Source organism: Papilio xuthus, unplaced genomic scaffold (assembly GCF_000836235.2).
Source record: "Papilio xuthus unplaced genomic scaffold, Pxut_1.1 DF826938.1, whole genome shotgun sequence".
Taxonomy (NCBI): Eukaryota; Metazoa; Arthropoda; class Insecta; order Lepidoptera; family Papilionidae; genus Papilio; species Papilio xuthus.
In genome coordinates, this window is record NW_013531711.1 from 332,460 (window position 1) to 348,441 (window position 15,982).

Genomic DNA, 15,982 nt, shown 5'->3' on the forward strand with positions numbered 1-15,982 from the left:
TAGATGAAGTTAGAAATCTATAAGATAGAAACAATATATTTGAGAGAGATATCATTTTAAATGTAAACAAAATGACCGTGTAGGCGACAGGCGTAATAAAAACTGAGTTTTAAAATAGATTCACAGTTCAAACAGAGCGCAAGTGAATGATGACATAAATTGTTTGCGCCGATGACTCAGTGAGCTGAGTGATCGTGACCGAATGTAAGGATCGGAGTACATATTCTTCTACATATATATTACAATACATACATGGAGAAATCACGCGATCTGCTAAACGATGACAAGGAAAATTACAAATATTTCACACGCTTGTCAAATGGAAAATCAATATGTATATTTCTTTAAAGGGCGACGAAAATCAAGCCTTATTTACCTTTACGTACGAAAGGCTAGTATGACATAAAAAGAGTATTTTAAATTTACTCTTATGACCTCCTGGTACTTCACAATTGGAATGGAAGTAGATTGCAGCAAAGAAGCAATATTTGAAACTTTTTACCGCAATCAGACATACAAGACAATTCTTTTATATTTTTAGTAACAGTTTCCTTTGTCGAATTGCACAGCCGCTTTGCAAAGCTCTGTGACGTAGAAATCTGCAGATATTGTTCAATTTATGTCAAAGTTACTGCTGGAAATTCCCACCCAGAAAGACTTAGGATTGTCCGTGTATTTTAAATAACTACATAATAAACATACTTTTTATACGCGTCCCTTACCACAATGGAAAACCCATTTCTGATATATACAAATTACAGGTACAACTTTCCGTTATTTCTGTAGGTATCGTAAAAATGTGGTCGATATTTGACGTGTTTGTCTAGAACGCGCCAGTTAAAGAAAAGTCCGTTTTACCTAGTTCCAATTTTGAAATTAAAAGAAAAAAACTTTAGAGTTCGTTACAGAACATATCTGGCAGGCAATAGCATATCTCACAAAATGTGAATGAGACTATTTTACCAAAAAGAGTTTACAAACCATGAACTTACAAATAGTTGAGTATTACCCGACGAATGTAGCATAAGACTGTAAAAACAAGCCATAAATTACATCTATCAAGAATAAGCATCATAAGCAATAGAGTAAAAAAAATACTCTGATTATGAGAGTGTAAACTATCGACGTGTTAGTTAAACACGCGGCAATAGATGTGGGCATTAGCACGGTCGAGCGCGCAACTCCATTGCCAATGCCAAGGCCGCGCGATAGCCACTCCGACACGCTGACAGCCATCACGCCGTCACGCTAGCACGCTGCTGCATTCCCGCGTTATCGCTCGCGGCCGCTGCATCACGGCAACGTGTCGCCTGAGCGTGACATAGCCACGTGATCTCTCATTCCATCCATCAAACGACACGTTGAGAGGTGACAGGTCTGGCTTATTTTAGAACAATAATTGAAGAAATGAAAATAAAATATTTGTTTACCATCACACCTATGTCAGTTAGGTACTGGTGTTATTTATCACCCTTTGATTGTATTGCTTTGTCAATTTGTTCCAACTTTATCTAAAAAAAACTAACGTGTTCCGATTGCATCAGCCAAACGATGAGGAAAATAAAATGCGACTCGTAATGTGAAAGATTGGCTATAACTGATTAAATTGTAAAATGTTGATGTTTGCGCGAAACTTTGAAATTCGCTTATGCATCGTGACCGTTATTCGTTTTATCAAGTCCATATTCTGCATGATAACAGTTTCAACCACGGTAACATCTCGTGACTGTCTTGTAAGAAAAATAAATATTAAAAATCATGAAAAGAATTTAAAATAGCAATGGTTGGTAAATCAGTCTATTATCGGAAGGAGGCATTTTGGAGTCGAGTGAAGTGGTAGGCTCATAAAAGAAGAAATCCCATTATTCTGTGAGGATTAGCGTTGGGGCGGTGCCAAGTTAAGGCTGCGCTTACACTGCCCACCTCATCGATAGGTATTAACAACTACTTTTTTGCAATCAAACTTTAACTATATTTGAATCCGCAAAACACAAATAAAACGAGATTAAGAAACCAAAGACCAATAACTCAAGTAAGTCTTCCACTTAACGAGTGTACATTTCTTGTGAACAAAGCATGTCACATACACAACGAAGTGAACAATTACATAAACTTGACAACCTTAATTTGGTAACGGTGACAAAGTTACGTCATCGCGGCACACAACGCGTGACGTCAGAGGCGACCTTGTTGTGTACTTGAATAGTAATTGCATTACCTTTGCCGACCATAACCAGATTAGGACAATGAGCGTGCGCGATGGACGCGGAAGTGTTGCTAATTGCAACATATATTAGCTCCCTCAGCGAATTGATCTCAGATTTATATCTATCGATAATAATGGCGACCGGATTGTTCACACACATGAAGATCAGCTGATCTTTCCTAAACAAAAATAATTCCCTCTTGACCTCTAGATATATAATAGGCACAAGAAATCTTTACTGATAATATAGAAAATAATTTGATGATTCTTTCTTCAATATTTCCCGGGAAGTATACGAAACTGTTTTTAGGTAAATTATTTTAAATGACACCGTGTCATTGTTATTAAAATAGCTTTAATGCATCGAAATTAAAATAGCCTTGTAATGAATTTGTATCCATTAAATTAAAAAAAATGAATCGCTGCAAGCGTTTTCACCCGCTACCTCTTGCCACCAAGGTGCACTATAGTGTGGTAACACGCTCGCAGGCTCGCGGCGTGCTCCGGCGTGTACGTGCACAACTTACAAACTGTTTATTTGTATTCCGCAACGTGACGCACTAGCAGCTATCATGGGGCGTGACAGACGAGCGACTCCACTACGACCACTTGCGACTCTATTACGACAACTTGCGACTTTACGACGACTTGAAATTGGACATATTACTACATAGTTGTAGCCAATGCTTCAGCTTCAAATCTCCATCTTTTTACCGTCCGTTTATACCCATCATCATATAAATTGCAGAATGTTTCTTTGTTAGTATGTGTATTATCTCTTTCCAGTGTACTATGAAGTCTTGGTACTTTGTCGGTCGATATAATGTATTCGTAAAACACTTTACACGTAAATTGTCAACATTTACAGTCGCAACATCAGCGTCCGTTGAGCTCGAGTCGGGTCTCAGACGTCCTTGTCCACACTACTTGCGGACAACGTTACTGGAATAATAATTCGCCAACGGACGTGACCTGACTTGCAGTCGTGTCATGATGTGCCGGCGGAGCAACAAGGGGAGGTTGCTCACCCCCGCACCCCACTAGCGATGTGACATAAATAACACTAGACTTTTAGCTGAAGTACTAGTTATGTTTGTACGTGCTCTGATAACCAAAGACGTCGACTACGAGGAGTCATACCAGAAAATTAGTTGTAACACAGACGTGTCACTTTCAACGAAGAAAGTTCATGACGTGACAGATTGTCACAACATAACGTAATAACGAATTGAACAAAGTCCATTTATTATTTTACTAGTTATTTTAGCTATAGGACGAATAGTTTCTTGTAATCAATTCTGTCATACCATGAACATATGAAGTTCACGGTTAGAGACCTATTTTAAAACTCTATTAAACAACGTAAGGTTTGCTCAGAACGTAAATAGACTTGAAGTTTCAAGTTTCACTGGTTTATCAGAAGAAATTAAATTATTAAAGTTTCGGTAAGGTTTTTCAACAAACAAAAATGTTAACTAATATTAGCACAAGGACCAGAAACCGTACAATACTTGAAATTGTCGTCAAACAAAACTTTACCGCTGGAAAAATATTGCGCAAACTGCAACCGAAAAGGGCAGAAACGTGAGCAGTGAAAGAAACGAGTAAAGTTTGTATGGGGGTCACGTTGCTGGCTTTTTTTGGAACTTTCGTTAGAGGACAGCACGAGGCACGGTACGTGACACCCTCCAGCCCCTCCGCCCTCAAACCTGAAGTAATGTGTTAAACTTTAAAAATACTTTATGGTGCCTCGCGCCGGGATCTCCCCGACGGACATTTTCTTACTCAAATATTGAATGAATTTGTATGGCGTGATTTTGAATGGCGTCAGTGGAAACCAAAGTTTAGAGGCATAATTAAAACATGCCGCTTACAACTTTTTCCATACTAAGTATCGTGGTAAGTTTTAACTTTCACAGAATAAATTCAGTTTAAGAAATACTTAATTCTTTGAACCATTTGCTCTATAGTTTTGTCTGTTGTTGAAGTATATAAAGATAAGAATAAAACTGTATTATATATAAATGTGTATGGTATATTTGTAGAGTTGTAACAGTTGGCGACAATCCAAGTGAGTCGTTGCGTTATTCTCGAATTCACACGACCATTTTATAACTTCCACGCGGATTCGATAATTTTAATTAGATCAGACAACTCCGTATTTTAATCACGTAATTTCATACGAATTTTTTTATTCTGGCGTTAATTAGAATGTTTACTAGAATAACAATTTGAGCGGACGGAATTATATGGAAAATTAGCTGTCGTCCGTGATTCAGTCGGCGCGGAATTAAAAAAAAAGCTTAATGTGTAGGCTATGTGTTCTTCCATATATGTCCTACATCTATGCCAAATTTCATCAATCCATCGAACCATTTATCTAAACTTAAGCATTTATAATATTAGCAAGATATGTATTAATGCTAAGCGCTGCACATTATATTTGGGTTTTAATAAACGTGTCTGCAATCGTTGTCAAAGTCAATGTCTTTTGGTCACCTGTAAAAGGTCCCTTCATGCCTTTTCACATCGACAGCGACTTCATTATTTGATAAGAAAAAAAGTAAAAAACCCAGAAGTCTGTGATTTTGATATAGAAACAGTAATGATAGTTATATGTACAAAGACACATATAGCATTCGGAACTTGCGCAATAATCGATTTGGCAAAGGATTTGTTCCGGTGCAAAGAGAGTGCAATTGTTTGGCTAACAACATCTGCATCTGCATTCAAAACATATCAACTTAAATATAAATCAACGATTTGCCGTCTCTTTCATAACATCAATGTTAGAAAGAGCAGTGTGTTCCCTTGTTAAAGGGCTTGGAACAAAGGTGCGTCATTAATATATGGATTGCGTCAGACTTTGCCTGGCTAAATAAGGGCATATAGGGGCGGGACTTAACTGCGCTTCGTTCATGTATTTTAATAAACTTTGACATTATTCAACATCAGAGTGTTAATAATAATTTGAGGAAACACTGAGGCAGCACTTATAGCTGTTAGTTTTGCTTATCTTATTTTTGATGTAAATCATCTGTACGCTTATGTTTTCTTTTCGACACACATCAATTAACATCTCCTGTTGTTTCTGTGAAATCGAAACGAAACGAATGGAAAGTATGACACCACACCACGGAATAGCTTGGCGTAGTGCCAGGTTCGCGCGGGAAGCGGAAATGACACCCCGTGTTTGTGTTCCTCGCTATTGTGGCACTATATATTCTACCTAGGTGTCAATATTCATCACATAAATCTAATATATTATTACACAAAAACTTGTTATCAAACATATCAAACTTAAACGTTACTTATTAACGCCATCTAGCGTGGAACTCTGGTACCAATACAACATTTGCAACGACTAAATGGCGTTGCCTTGTTTTAAAATTAAAAAATATCTCGACGTTTAATTTGGTAAAAGTTAAAAAAATATTCTTTTTTACTTTCTTTGTATTATCATGTCTAAAAAAATAGAACAAGTCATGATGCCTCCTGTGAGGATTGAACTCACGACCCCTGGTTTACGAGACCAGTGCTCTACCACTGAGCTAAAGAGGCGATGTTGTAATAAGCGAAATAATAATACACCATCAAGTACTAAAATTAAGTCACGAACACAAAAACCTACTGACTTCTTTTAAAAGTATTTAATGGAAATTATAGAATAATAAATGTGATTCACTTACCTGAAGTCATCTTGTTTGACATCTGTAAAATATTTTTACACAATTATTTAAGGATAATCAATGAATAAACAAGGTTTTCAAAAGTTTCCAATACCTATGATTTACTGACTAAAACAACTGTACTCTTATTTTTGTACCAGCGTAATACTGTCAAAAAGATTTGTGATTCATTATTGAAGCAAAAAATCTGGTGAGCAAAAACTTTTCAACGTAAGTAAACAACACGAGAAAAACGCAAAAAGGATTGCCGAAACCCGGGATCGAACCAGGGACCTTTAGATCTTCAGTCTAACGCTCTCCCAACTGAGCTATTTCGGCTATGAGAGTGATAACGAAAAATGAAAACTGTTGCAATTGAATCGAAGCAATGTTAATCAAATCAAGTAGACTTTACTCAACATTTACTATTACTTATTGACCAAAACTATAATTTACTTCAATTAAATGACATATTTAATTTCGTATTTAGCAGCGCAACTAGTGCCATCTATGTCAAATGTTCAGAATAATTTCAGACACTTTTAAACACTAGATGGCGCTGCTATGCCCACAAAAACAATTATTGAAAAACTGAAATTATTTAAGATAATATTACCATGGCTTTTAAAATAAATACATATTTAAATCTTATTCATAAATCTATTATTGTTAATTTTTATCATTATGAATATACACCTTTGCAAAATATAACATTTTAATTATTTGATATATTCACCATTCTGACCACAATATAAAAAGTAATGTTACATCAGTGCAGCCTTTCTCTTTACAATTCTATTCTATAGTATTTTCTCTGTGTTTTAATGTAATATGTTACCTATGTCCTCAGCCTGTACAGCCTTGTCCTCAGCCACCCGACCCACATCATTTAACACAACACCACATCTCTTGTACAGTCTACTTCTCAGCTTCAGTAATTGTTCAGTATCTTGATATGACTTTATTTCATCCTGAAAGTTTTTTACTTTAAATTTCAAAGAATATTTAAACACATATTTTATAGTCGTTTTTTTCTTACAAAAATAACAGGCTATGTTATGTAGGTATTTCATGATTAAAATTTACTAAAAATAGAGGTAAAAATAAGTGGAAACAACGACTTTGTTTTTCTGTGAATTGTTACGATTTTATACAAACCTTTAATTCCTTTAGTCTAGAGTGAGACCTGCTTGATAAACAGTGTCTAACATGTGAGTCAGGACAACTTTCAGTGTTTCGACCCAATACAGAAGGAGCAGATGCACATACGTTTAAAGAACTATTAGTTTCATTGTACTTAATATTTCTCTCTACACGAAGAAGAGGCTTCTTTCCTGGCACCAAAGATTTTAAAGTTCGTCTCGGTTTAACCACAGTACTTTGTTTCAAGTCTTTTTTACTAACTGTATCGGGAACGTAATCATTCAGCACAATCGGTAAATCACTGAAAACCCCAGTCCTAACACTCGAAACAGATGGACGTTTCGCGCCAGAATTTGTCGATGTAACATGACTCAAAACACTAGAAGTTGCTTTAAGATTGCTATGGGAACGATTATACACACGAGACATGACCCTACCGTAGCCTTTTATGTTCTTATCTTGACCACTACTCATTTTAATAAAGTATAAGTAAATATACAAAAGCCTATTAGATCAAAACAACTATTCAAACACAACATAACAACTGTTCCTTGTGCCCTCGTTAATTGACATTTGACATAGAGGAGTTGTCAGTTGTCACTGTCATTGAAATATGTCTATGGTTGATTCATATTTTTCTGCACAAGAAATGTCATAATCTTCTCTATTTTTGCAACTTCTCTTTTTTATAATAAAAGAAATATTTATTATTGGACACCAATAACATATGCTTATATTATATAACATGTAACGCAACTATAACTATAATTATTATTATTTTTTATTATTGAAATATTTACTAAATTTATTATAATAAATAATTATTTTCCTTTTTATTACTTCAAGTATAACGATTATTTTGTTTTTGTAATACAAACAATATACTGGGAACCATACTGATACCGAATAATTACAAATATCATGAAAATTTCATTATCACCTGGGTATAATCTCAGAACCCAGTATAAATTAAAATTTGTAAAACACCTGGCAAAAATGCATTAGCAATGAAATACAGAAACATACATATATGATAATTGAATTTTGAATTTTTTTACAAAATAAAATAACCTTTAAGCTGCAGGACACAATATTTTATTAATTCATCTTGTGTACATAATTCTTTGATTCATAACAAGTAAAACAGTATTGTTTTCACTATCTATCTAAAAAAAAATAAACATTAACTGGCAGTGTTTGCTCTTATAACTATTTACCAACAAGTTCAACATGCTTAGTTTCATAAATGCTTTTTGCCTCATTTTGATAATCATCACACATGGCTGTTATTTGCTTTGTCACATTGAATGCAAGATCTTCTGAAATTCCAGTCTGTTTTTTTACTTTCTTTATAAAGTCATTCTGGACATCCTTCAAGGAATCCCTGCATTTTATGTACAAAGCTTTTGCATTCTTAGCTAATGCTTCTCTGTGTTCTTTTGTTACCTTAGGTACAGGAACAAACAGTGTTGTACCATCTTGTTGAGGGTTCAGGTTCAAACCTGATTTACTTATAGCTTTTAGTGCATCTGGTATAACTTGCGGGAAAGATGAAAAGTTGATTACTATTGATTTTGGATTTTTACGTACAATCTGTGCAAGCTCTTGGAGTTCATATTCCTTACCCTCAAACTTTACTGGCAACGATTCTATTGAACCCGTTGTGGATCTGAGAGATAAATTTTTGGCGAAATCGTCTTTTAATTTCTCGATAGCAGCTTTGCATCGTTCCTGAATCTTATCTACAGCAACTACTTCTGACATCATAGCTGGATTGATTTCTATTTTCGTACTTTTACCTTTTTTTTCTTTACCTTTGTCTTTGCCCTTTGCATAGTTTCTAACTGCAATAAAATTTGTCGGCGCATATATAATTCTCTCTCCATGTCGGTTGAGGTTAGAACGACTTCTGAAGGTGTTGTTTATAATTGGAAGAAACCGTTGCAATAGTCTAGTGCCCATTTTTGTTCAATTATGCATAATATATGAGAATGATCGTTCTTTACCTGAATGTCCTTACATAAATTAAATATTGTTTTAATTTTTAGATTTTTCTTGTTCTCAGTTGACATATGTTATCAAGTTGACATAAAAACAAAAAGTTTAAAGATTGTGAACGCAAGGAAATCTATCAAAGAGTAAATTTTTGGAAAATAAATTCGTACCAAAATCGTGTTTGAAAAATAATTACAAAGGAAAGTTAATTGGAAAACCCTGCAAAACACTTTTTCTACTCAACATGAAAACAAAGCACTGAATATATGTTTTGCAAAATATTTGAAATCAATCGTATTTTTCTTGGACTTATGATACATTTTTGACGTTGACACTTGACAATGACAATGTCACATTAAGGTTTGATGTTTTGTTTTTGAGTTTATAATTTAAAAATGACTGTATTTTTTCAAACTGGGAAATTTTCTATTATACGAAAGTGTTTAAATAATCCTGTTTGCAACTCACTATTTATACGAAACTACTCAGGTACTGTACTAACATATGGATTTAAAATAATTGTTTTCGAGGTTATGTCTTGAAGTCTTTTTTCAGATCCTGTAAAAAAATTTAAAAGTTTTAGCGATGTAATAGCTCAAAGAAAAGCTGAGGCTCGTCGCAGTCTCGTAGTTCAGGTTAATTCTGAAACATCATTCAATGAACTATATGGTTATTGTTCAAAATATGCTTCAATTAAAGACATACACCATTATAGAAACTCAGAAAAAGAGGTGAGATGATGATAATTTTATTTGTAAACTAGCATATTAAATATAAAGTTGGAAAACAAAAACAACTAGAGTAGAATACAAAAAATATTTGTGACTTTTTTCAGCATTTTATGCTTATTGAATTTGAAACAGAAGAGAATGTTAAAGAAGTTATAAAAGCATGTAGTTCTCATCAAAAGGATGTAGATGTGATGCCCATCGAGTCTCCCTTCCTTTGGTTCAGAGCTGCTGTGAATAAAAAAGAGTTACACACTTGTCCGAAAACAAAAAAACTTGCTACAAAAGATGGTATTGAGCCAATTGATGATGATTTGCTTTACGAGGAATTGTTAAATTGTGAGACAGTAACACAACAAATACAACACTTGTATGAGAGAACTAAGCTGAATGACTTAGGTGTAAGACTCCGATATATGGTAGCAAGGCAGGTGAGATAAATCTGTCATTGGATATTAGAAAGTATCAAGTAGCAACAAGAATTTTACTCATGAATATATTTATAATTACCAGTCTTTATTTATCTTACTAGAAAACTGAAAATCTTGTATAGATTTTTTATTTGACAGCATTTCATTTAACTTTGAAAATGTTAACTCAATCTTATGGTTTCAGTTTGAAATAATATTCAAGAGTTTGTATGCAAATGTGGCCGTGCAACCGTTTGGTTCCTCCGTGAATGGCTATGGTCGGATGGGTTGTGACCTAGATCTGGTCCTTAGCAATGTAATAACTGAGGAAATGGTGAGTTACATATCAGACTATCTCACTGTGAAAAATTTGTTATGATTTTTTAATAATACATGTGAGGCTGTTAATGCAAAGCGTTTGTTTATATTTCAAAAGTATGCATTAGTCAATTAAAGTGTCTCAATGGTCAATGGAATTCATTGTCAGAGCGACGCGCGGCGGCGGCTGGTGTACCAGGAGAAGCGCGAGGAGTGCGCAGGCGGCGGGCGCGGAGGCGCGCGGCAGCTGGAGCTGCTGGGTATGCTGCTGGAGCTGCGCGTGCCGGGAGCGGGGGCGGTGCGCCGCGTGCTGGCCGCGCGCGTGCCCATCCTCAAGTGCACGCATCACCTCGCCGCACTGCACTGCGACCTCGCCGCATCTAACACGTCAGTATATCCAAATGCGGGCAAACTGAGTGCGGATACAATTCTAAGTGATCAGCAATATTTATGAACACCAACAACTTTAAATAAACTGAGGATGTGTTCGGCCTTTCTGTGTCTGAGTACTGCTAGTAGACCCCTCTTTATTTTCAACCTAATTGTATGCACGTTGGCATATAATTAATAGTGGTTATCTTAAATGAGTTATTTACTTGTTATTACAGATCTGGGGTGTACATGTCAGAGTTACTGTGGCAGTTGGGAGCGCTGGACCCGCGCGTGCGGCCGCTGATCTTCGTGGTGCGGCGCTGGGCGAGCGCGGTGGGCCTCACCAACTCCCACCCCGGCCGCTGGATCACCAACTTCCCCCTCACCCTCATGGTGCTGTTCTTCTTGCAGCAGAAGAGGAAGTCCGGCTTCATTCTGCCTTCACTCAAACTTTTAGTTGATAGAGCTGGTAATATTTTTTTCGTATAACCATGTTAAAAACTTTTTTCGTTAATTTCATGATTTTAATTATGAATGAAAGATTTGTAAGAGTCGATTAATTGAAAAAAAAAAATAAGTAAATGCTAGCTGCAACATTGAGAAGGTTTTCTTTAAAAATTTTGTGGCTAAAGTAGTAAACAATCTTATTTACAATGATAGTTATTGTATTCAGGTAAAGAGGACATCAGGATAGCGGAAGAGAACATCAACTGCACATTCCTGCGAGATCTGAACAAGCTCCCTCATGAGGAGTACGGACAGAGCGACGAGGACCTGCATACGCTGCTGCTGCAGTTCTTCGAGTTCTACGCCCAGTTCGACTTCAAGGAGTACGCCATCTCCATCAATAAAGGAGTGCCCATCAGAAAACCAAATGCTTTACCTCTGTACATAGTGAATCCTCTAGAGCAAGCCTTGAATGTTAGCAGAAATGTGAGTTACGAAGAGTGCGAAAGACTCCGTGCCGAAGTGAGGAATGCAGCGTGGCTTCTAGAAGAAGGCCTGGAGGGAAAGAAGAGTGACGACTGGGGAGTGCTGCGGCTGATTGAGAGGAAGGACTCTAGAAGTTTGAAGCAACTCCTCAAAGTCGGCAACTCTCACAGATTAGTCTCAGTCAAAGACTTGTTCAATGAAGATGACGAGGATGTACCAGTTACAAAGTCGAAGAAGACTGATGCAGAAGTGGATAAGAGTGTGAAGGAAATGAGCAGAGTGACTGTAGAGAAAAAAGAACAGAAGATAAAGTTTAAGAATAGTCAAATAGCAAATGAAGTTTACAGAATAAGAAGAAATAAAATTGTATGATCGGACATGTGTTTGTTTAGTTTGAGAAATACAATACAAGAGTGATGTGATGCGTCCTCAGGTAATGTGTTCACTATTAAAGTGTGGAACCTCGTACATAGAGTTATAGAAAAAATCATTAGATTGTTGAAAAACTGAACACAATGTGTATTAAGCTTGTTATTTTCTTACAACTTTTTTATCAATTCAATATAGAACTGTAATTAATATAAAAAGTTATGAGAAAATTGTGAAAGTGAAAGGAAATAAAAGTTGTGTAAATAATTATATTTACTTTGTGACTGATTGTGTTTTATAATCGGAACAGCGTCCCCATTTTTTTACTAAAATTAATGGATGGAAATTGTAAATAAATAATTAAACATTGATTTAATTGTTTAATTTACATAGATTTATATTATTTATATGGAGACATAAAAATCGTACATTTTGGATAAGTCACAACGATGTACAATTCTCAGCAAAACATCATTTCCGATGTCAGCGAGATATTAACATTAAATATTTAACTATTAACATAAATGTCATTTTAACTTACATTTCTATGTGATCACACAAATATGTAGAAATAGATTGTTATATATACATACAAAGGATTGAACTATTCAAGTTACCTATCTATTTATAGCGATCCTTGATCTACTGAGCTACTTTCTCAGAGTCTTTACAAACAGATCAATTTTAGGAACATCACTACTGCAACATTCACCAGCAGCCAAACTTAAGAAGACATTCAAATGTGCACCACAGAGCTCGGAGAATGTCTCCGCGTAGTGCGGGTGCTGCACGAGGCGCACTGCCAGCTCGCACGCCCCCTCCGGCCCCGCCCCACAGGTCGGCGACCACGCCCCCTGCAGCGCACACAACGCCTCCCCGCATGCTATAGACCACACCGTCTCCTCCAGGAACACATTGTACTTCTCGTTCTGCTCGAACACGCGAACCTACAGCAATCATTGAGTTTAGTACTTGTGATATTCAACGAAACGTAATTTTATAACTGTATTGTTTGATGTTAAATAACATGGTGCATCACCTCGTCTAGCGTGTAGTCAGGCAGGCAGACCTCGCAGTTGAAGTCGAGCAGCGCCAGCACACAGAGCAGCGCCGCGCCGTGCCTCCGCCGCGACACTATCGCACGTAGCTCCTCGCCCGCGCGTGCGCACACAGCCACGCCCCCCGCACCGCTCGCCACGCCCCCCACGCACCGCGCGCCCGCCCCCCGCACTGCCTCCTCCTCGTCCTCCAGCATCAGGACCAGGCTCGCCCACAACCTCGCTTCCAACTCAACTGTAAAACATGTATCAAAATGTTACTGTATTAATGCATACAAAGTTAAGGGAGAATATTAACTAGAGATTAGAAAATGGTAGCCATGTTTGTCGTTATATTGTTGTCCAGTGGTCACTTAATATCAAGGATTCATTTATACTTTTTTTCTTTACCATAAAATTGAAACTAACAAACATAAAAATACTAACATTTGTCTTCTTCGCTCAAATCATTAAATTCCAAATCAATGAATGATTTAAAATTGTTCTCTAAAAAGTTAGCAACCACATTCCTGGTGCTGATACTGTTGCTCGATGTGCTGCACTCGAATATCGTCCTTATTCCCTTGATAATTATGTTTCCATTCACTTGTGGCTCCTTTATTTTATCAGTTATAAAGCAGGTGAGGCTGTAGAGGTAGATGTGCGTCATGTTCTCGTGCTGTGTGCTCACCAGACGCGTCAGCTCGCGCACTATGACGTCATCGTCTACCTCGCTGACGTCATCAACCTCGCCGACGTCATCTTGTATCATATACTTGTACGTATTTTGTTCCAAAGACAACAGTTTGAGACATTTCTGTTTGCATTCCAAATACTTCGTTGTTCTTAAAACTTTGTACAGTATTTTGGAATAATTTTCATCTTTTCTCAATTCGATTATTACGTTTTTATCTTTTGCTAAAATACTTAAATGCTCCTGAAACGTGTCCTCCATTTCGAAATCTTTATTTAAGATGAGAAGATAGTTCAAAGCAGTTAGCGTCACTTCGTAGCTATAATGTGATAATAATTTATATATAAGTTTGATTAGATCATCAGTTTGTCTGTATTTACTAACTATAACGTAGGACAAGTTGGCCGCACTGGCTAGACACATGTCTCTCCCGGACACAGGGGTTGTTAAATCTTTACTTTTACTCAGCATTACATCTAGATAGTAAGTTATTTTTGTAATAGTATTCGTGTCTATAAGTGATGGAAATCTGAAAAAGATATAAAAAAGTTATGGATATCTCTAGACAAAAAATACTTGTAGGCGATAAGTGTTTGATATTTTGTGTGTGTATTTTGAAAATAATAACACAAAACAAATTTTACAAGAAAATTTAAATGGATGGATAGATGTTTGTTATTACGTATCTCCAAAACAGCTGAACGGATTTCTGTGAAATTAGGCAAAGACGTAGAACGTCTGGAAGAACATATAGGTTACTAAATAAGATTTTTTTAGTTTCGCAGCGACGGAGTAGTGAGCGACAGCTAGTTAACTATACATTGGACAAAACTAATAAGAATAATTTACTTCCAAATAATGAGGTTGATCATATTGTTGTACTCATCAGCAATGAGGTAGCAAGGCTGCGGGCCGGTGGCCTGCTGCAGCACCCAGCTGGTGCACAGGATGGTGCGGTGCAGACGAGCTGTCAGCGTCTCGTCCACTGACAACTTGTCAGGTCTGTTGTTTAGCAGCTTTGTCACCTGCATCATACTCCTTACTCATATCTTCATATTTTCTCGTCTATCAAAGCTTAATTTATAGCTGCAAATTGCATAATCTATATCTATATAATTAATAAAATTGGTGTGTCTGTATGTAATATTAAAAAGAAATTGATATTTCGCGAACATGGAATATTTACGTTACTAATAACGAAAAAACAATTTAAAAAAATATTGGTCTGTCAACGTGTCCGCAAGGTCACGTTTGTTCCGGGTAATCTCTAAAACTGGATCGATTTAATGGAAAATAGCTAATGTTAGTTTTGAAATAAATTAAAAAATGGTAAAAATATGTTAATGACCGACCTGCAAAAGTGTACCGTGACAGTAATTCCTTTTGATATTTTGATCACTTATTAAAGTCAACAATTCTTCAATATGTTGAATGTACCTGAAATGTTATATATATATATATATACAGTATATATTTTATTACTTCCATATAACGTAATAAATTAATACATAAACTCAAGTTTCGTACATCCTTGTATCAACTAGGTTCAACTAACTTATGTTTATTAATACTTACTATGTCTTTCTAATATTATAAAAGCGAATGTTTGGATGGATGGATAGATGTGTACCATCTCCAGAATGGCATAGATGTAGAACATATATGGAAGAACACATAGGTTACTTATTAAGTTTTTTTTCATTCCCCGAGGACGATAATGGTCACGTAAGTAGAGGGCTAGAAAGAAAGGTATATAAAGAATATCTAACATGTGAGGTGAGAGGAGCGGCAGCAGAGCCTGTGCAGCCAGCTGACGCGTCTTGAGCACCCCGCTGCGAGCACACGCCGACACCACCCACACGAACCTTGACACCTGCACACACACCACGCTCACTCACTGCACTCTGCACTCTGCACTCTCACCGTACACCTCATCTCTCTTTCCTTCACCTTGAGGTTGGACACGGTGCCCTCCAGCGCGGAGGGGTACAGCCTGGCCAGCAGCAGCAGGATCGGGAATAGAGATGGCCTCAGCAGGTCGCGACCCTCGCTCTCGTTTGCCTCTGTCAGTTTCTCCTGCATACGTTGAATATCTATATTTAGTTAATC

At 36.6% G+C, this 15,982-nt stretch overlaps 4 protein-coding genes and 2 non-coding genes across 8 annotated transcripts in view; 1 reads left to right on the forward strand and 5 right to left on the reverse strand.

The window, feature by feature from the left end:
- LOC106121670 (uncharacterized) overlaps positions 1–7,575 on the reverse strand; it is a 61,128-nt gene extending 53,553 nt beyond the window's left edge. For both annotated transcript variants that reach the window (XM_013317406.1, XM_013317405.1), the window contains exons 1-3: positions 7,033–7,575; positions 6,713–6,845; positions 5,896–5,917 (exon numbers count right to left, since the gene is read on the reverse strand). In XM_013317406.1, the coding sequence (XP_013172860.1) occupies positions 5,896–5,917; positions 6,713–6,845; positions 7,033–7,491 (614 nt within the window). In that variant the 5' untranslated portion in view covers positions 7,492–7,575. The remainder of the gene's footprint in view (positions 1–5,895; positions 5,918–6,712; positions 6,846–7,032) is intronic.
- Positions 5,696–5,767, reverse strand: TRNAT-CGU (transfer RNA threonine (anticodon CGU)). Its single transcript has one exon. It is a non-coding gene; the product is annotated as a tRNA-Thr (tRNA).
- Positions 6,141–6,213, reverse strand: TRNAF-GAA (transfer RNA phenylalanine (anticodon GAA)). Its single transcript has one exon. It is a non-coding gene; the product is annotated as a tRNA-Phe (tRNA).
- Positions 7,576–8,095: 520 nt separating the features above from the next.
- Positions 8,096–9,105, reverse strand: mRRF1 (mitochondrial ribosome recycling factor 1). Its single transcript, XM_013317323.1, has one exon. It carries the CDS (start codon positions 8,977–8,979, stop codon positions 8,227–8,229), a length of 753 nt encoding a protein of 250 aa, XP_013172777.1. The 5' UTR covers positions 8,980–9,105; the 3' UTR covers positions 8,096–8,226.
- Positions 9,106–9,378: 273 nt separating this feature from the next.
- On the forward strand, positions 9,379–12,500 carry LOC106121725 (poly(A) RNA polymerase, mitochondrial). The gene is made up of 7 exons (XM_013317513.1): positions 9,379–9,501; positions 9,568–9,743; positions 9,848–10,171; positions 10,356–10,484; positions 10,638–10,855; positions 11,077–11,309; positions 11,514–12,500. The coding sequence occupies exons 1-7, from the start codon at positions 9,408–9,410 to the stop codon at positions 12,143–12,145; spliced, it is 1,806 nt and encodes a 601-aa protein (XP_013172967.1). The 5' UTR covers positions 9,379–9,407; the 3' UTR covers positions 12,146–12,500.
- Positions 12,501–12,518: 18 nt separating this feature from the next.
- The window catches only part of THADA (Thyroid adenoma-associated protein homolog), a 15,389-nt gene continuing 11,925 nt past the window's right edge, over positions 12,519–15,982 (reverse strand). For both annotated transcript variants that reach the window (XM_013317510.1, XM_013317511.1), the window contains 4 exons: positions 14,723–14,898; positions 13,627–14,402; positions 13,182–13,435; positions 12,519–13,089 (listed from right to left, as the gene is read on the reverse strand). In XM_013317510.1, coding sequence (XP_013172964.1) covers positions 12,793–13,089; positions 13,182–13,435; positions 13,627–14,402; positions 14,723–14,898 — 1,503 coding nt within the window. In that variant the 3' untranslated portion in view covers positions 12,519–12,792. The remainder of the gene's footprint in view (positions 13,090–13,181; positions 13,436–13,626; positions 14,403–14,722; positions 14,899–15,982) is intronic.

Coding starts and splice junctions, on each gene's coding strand:
- mRRF1 (XM_013317323.1), bottom strand. CDS start 8,979: ATGGGCACTAGACTATTGCAACGGTTTCTTCCAATTATAAACAACACC.
- LOC106121725 (XM_013317513.1), top strand. CDS start 9,408: ATGACTGTATTTTTTCAAACTGGGAAATTTTCTATTATACGAAAGTGT. Junction 9,744..9,847: donor ATAGAAACTCAGAAAAAGAG/GTGAGATGATGA, acceptor GACTTTTTTCAG/CATTTTATGCTTATTGAATT. Junction 11,310..11,513: donor ACTTTTAGTTGATAGAGCTG/GTAATATTTTTT, acceptor TATTGTATTCAG/GTAAAGAGGACATCAGGATA.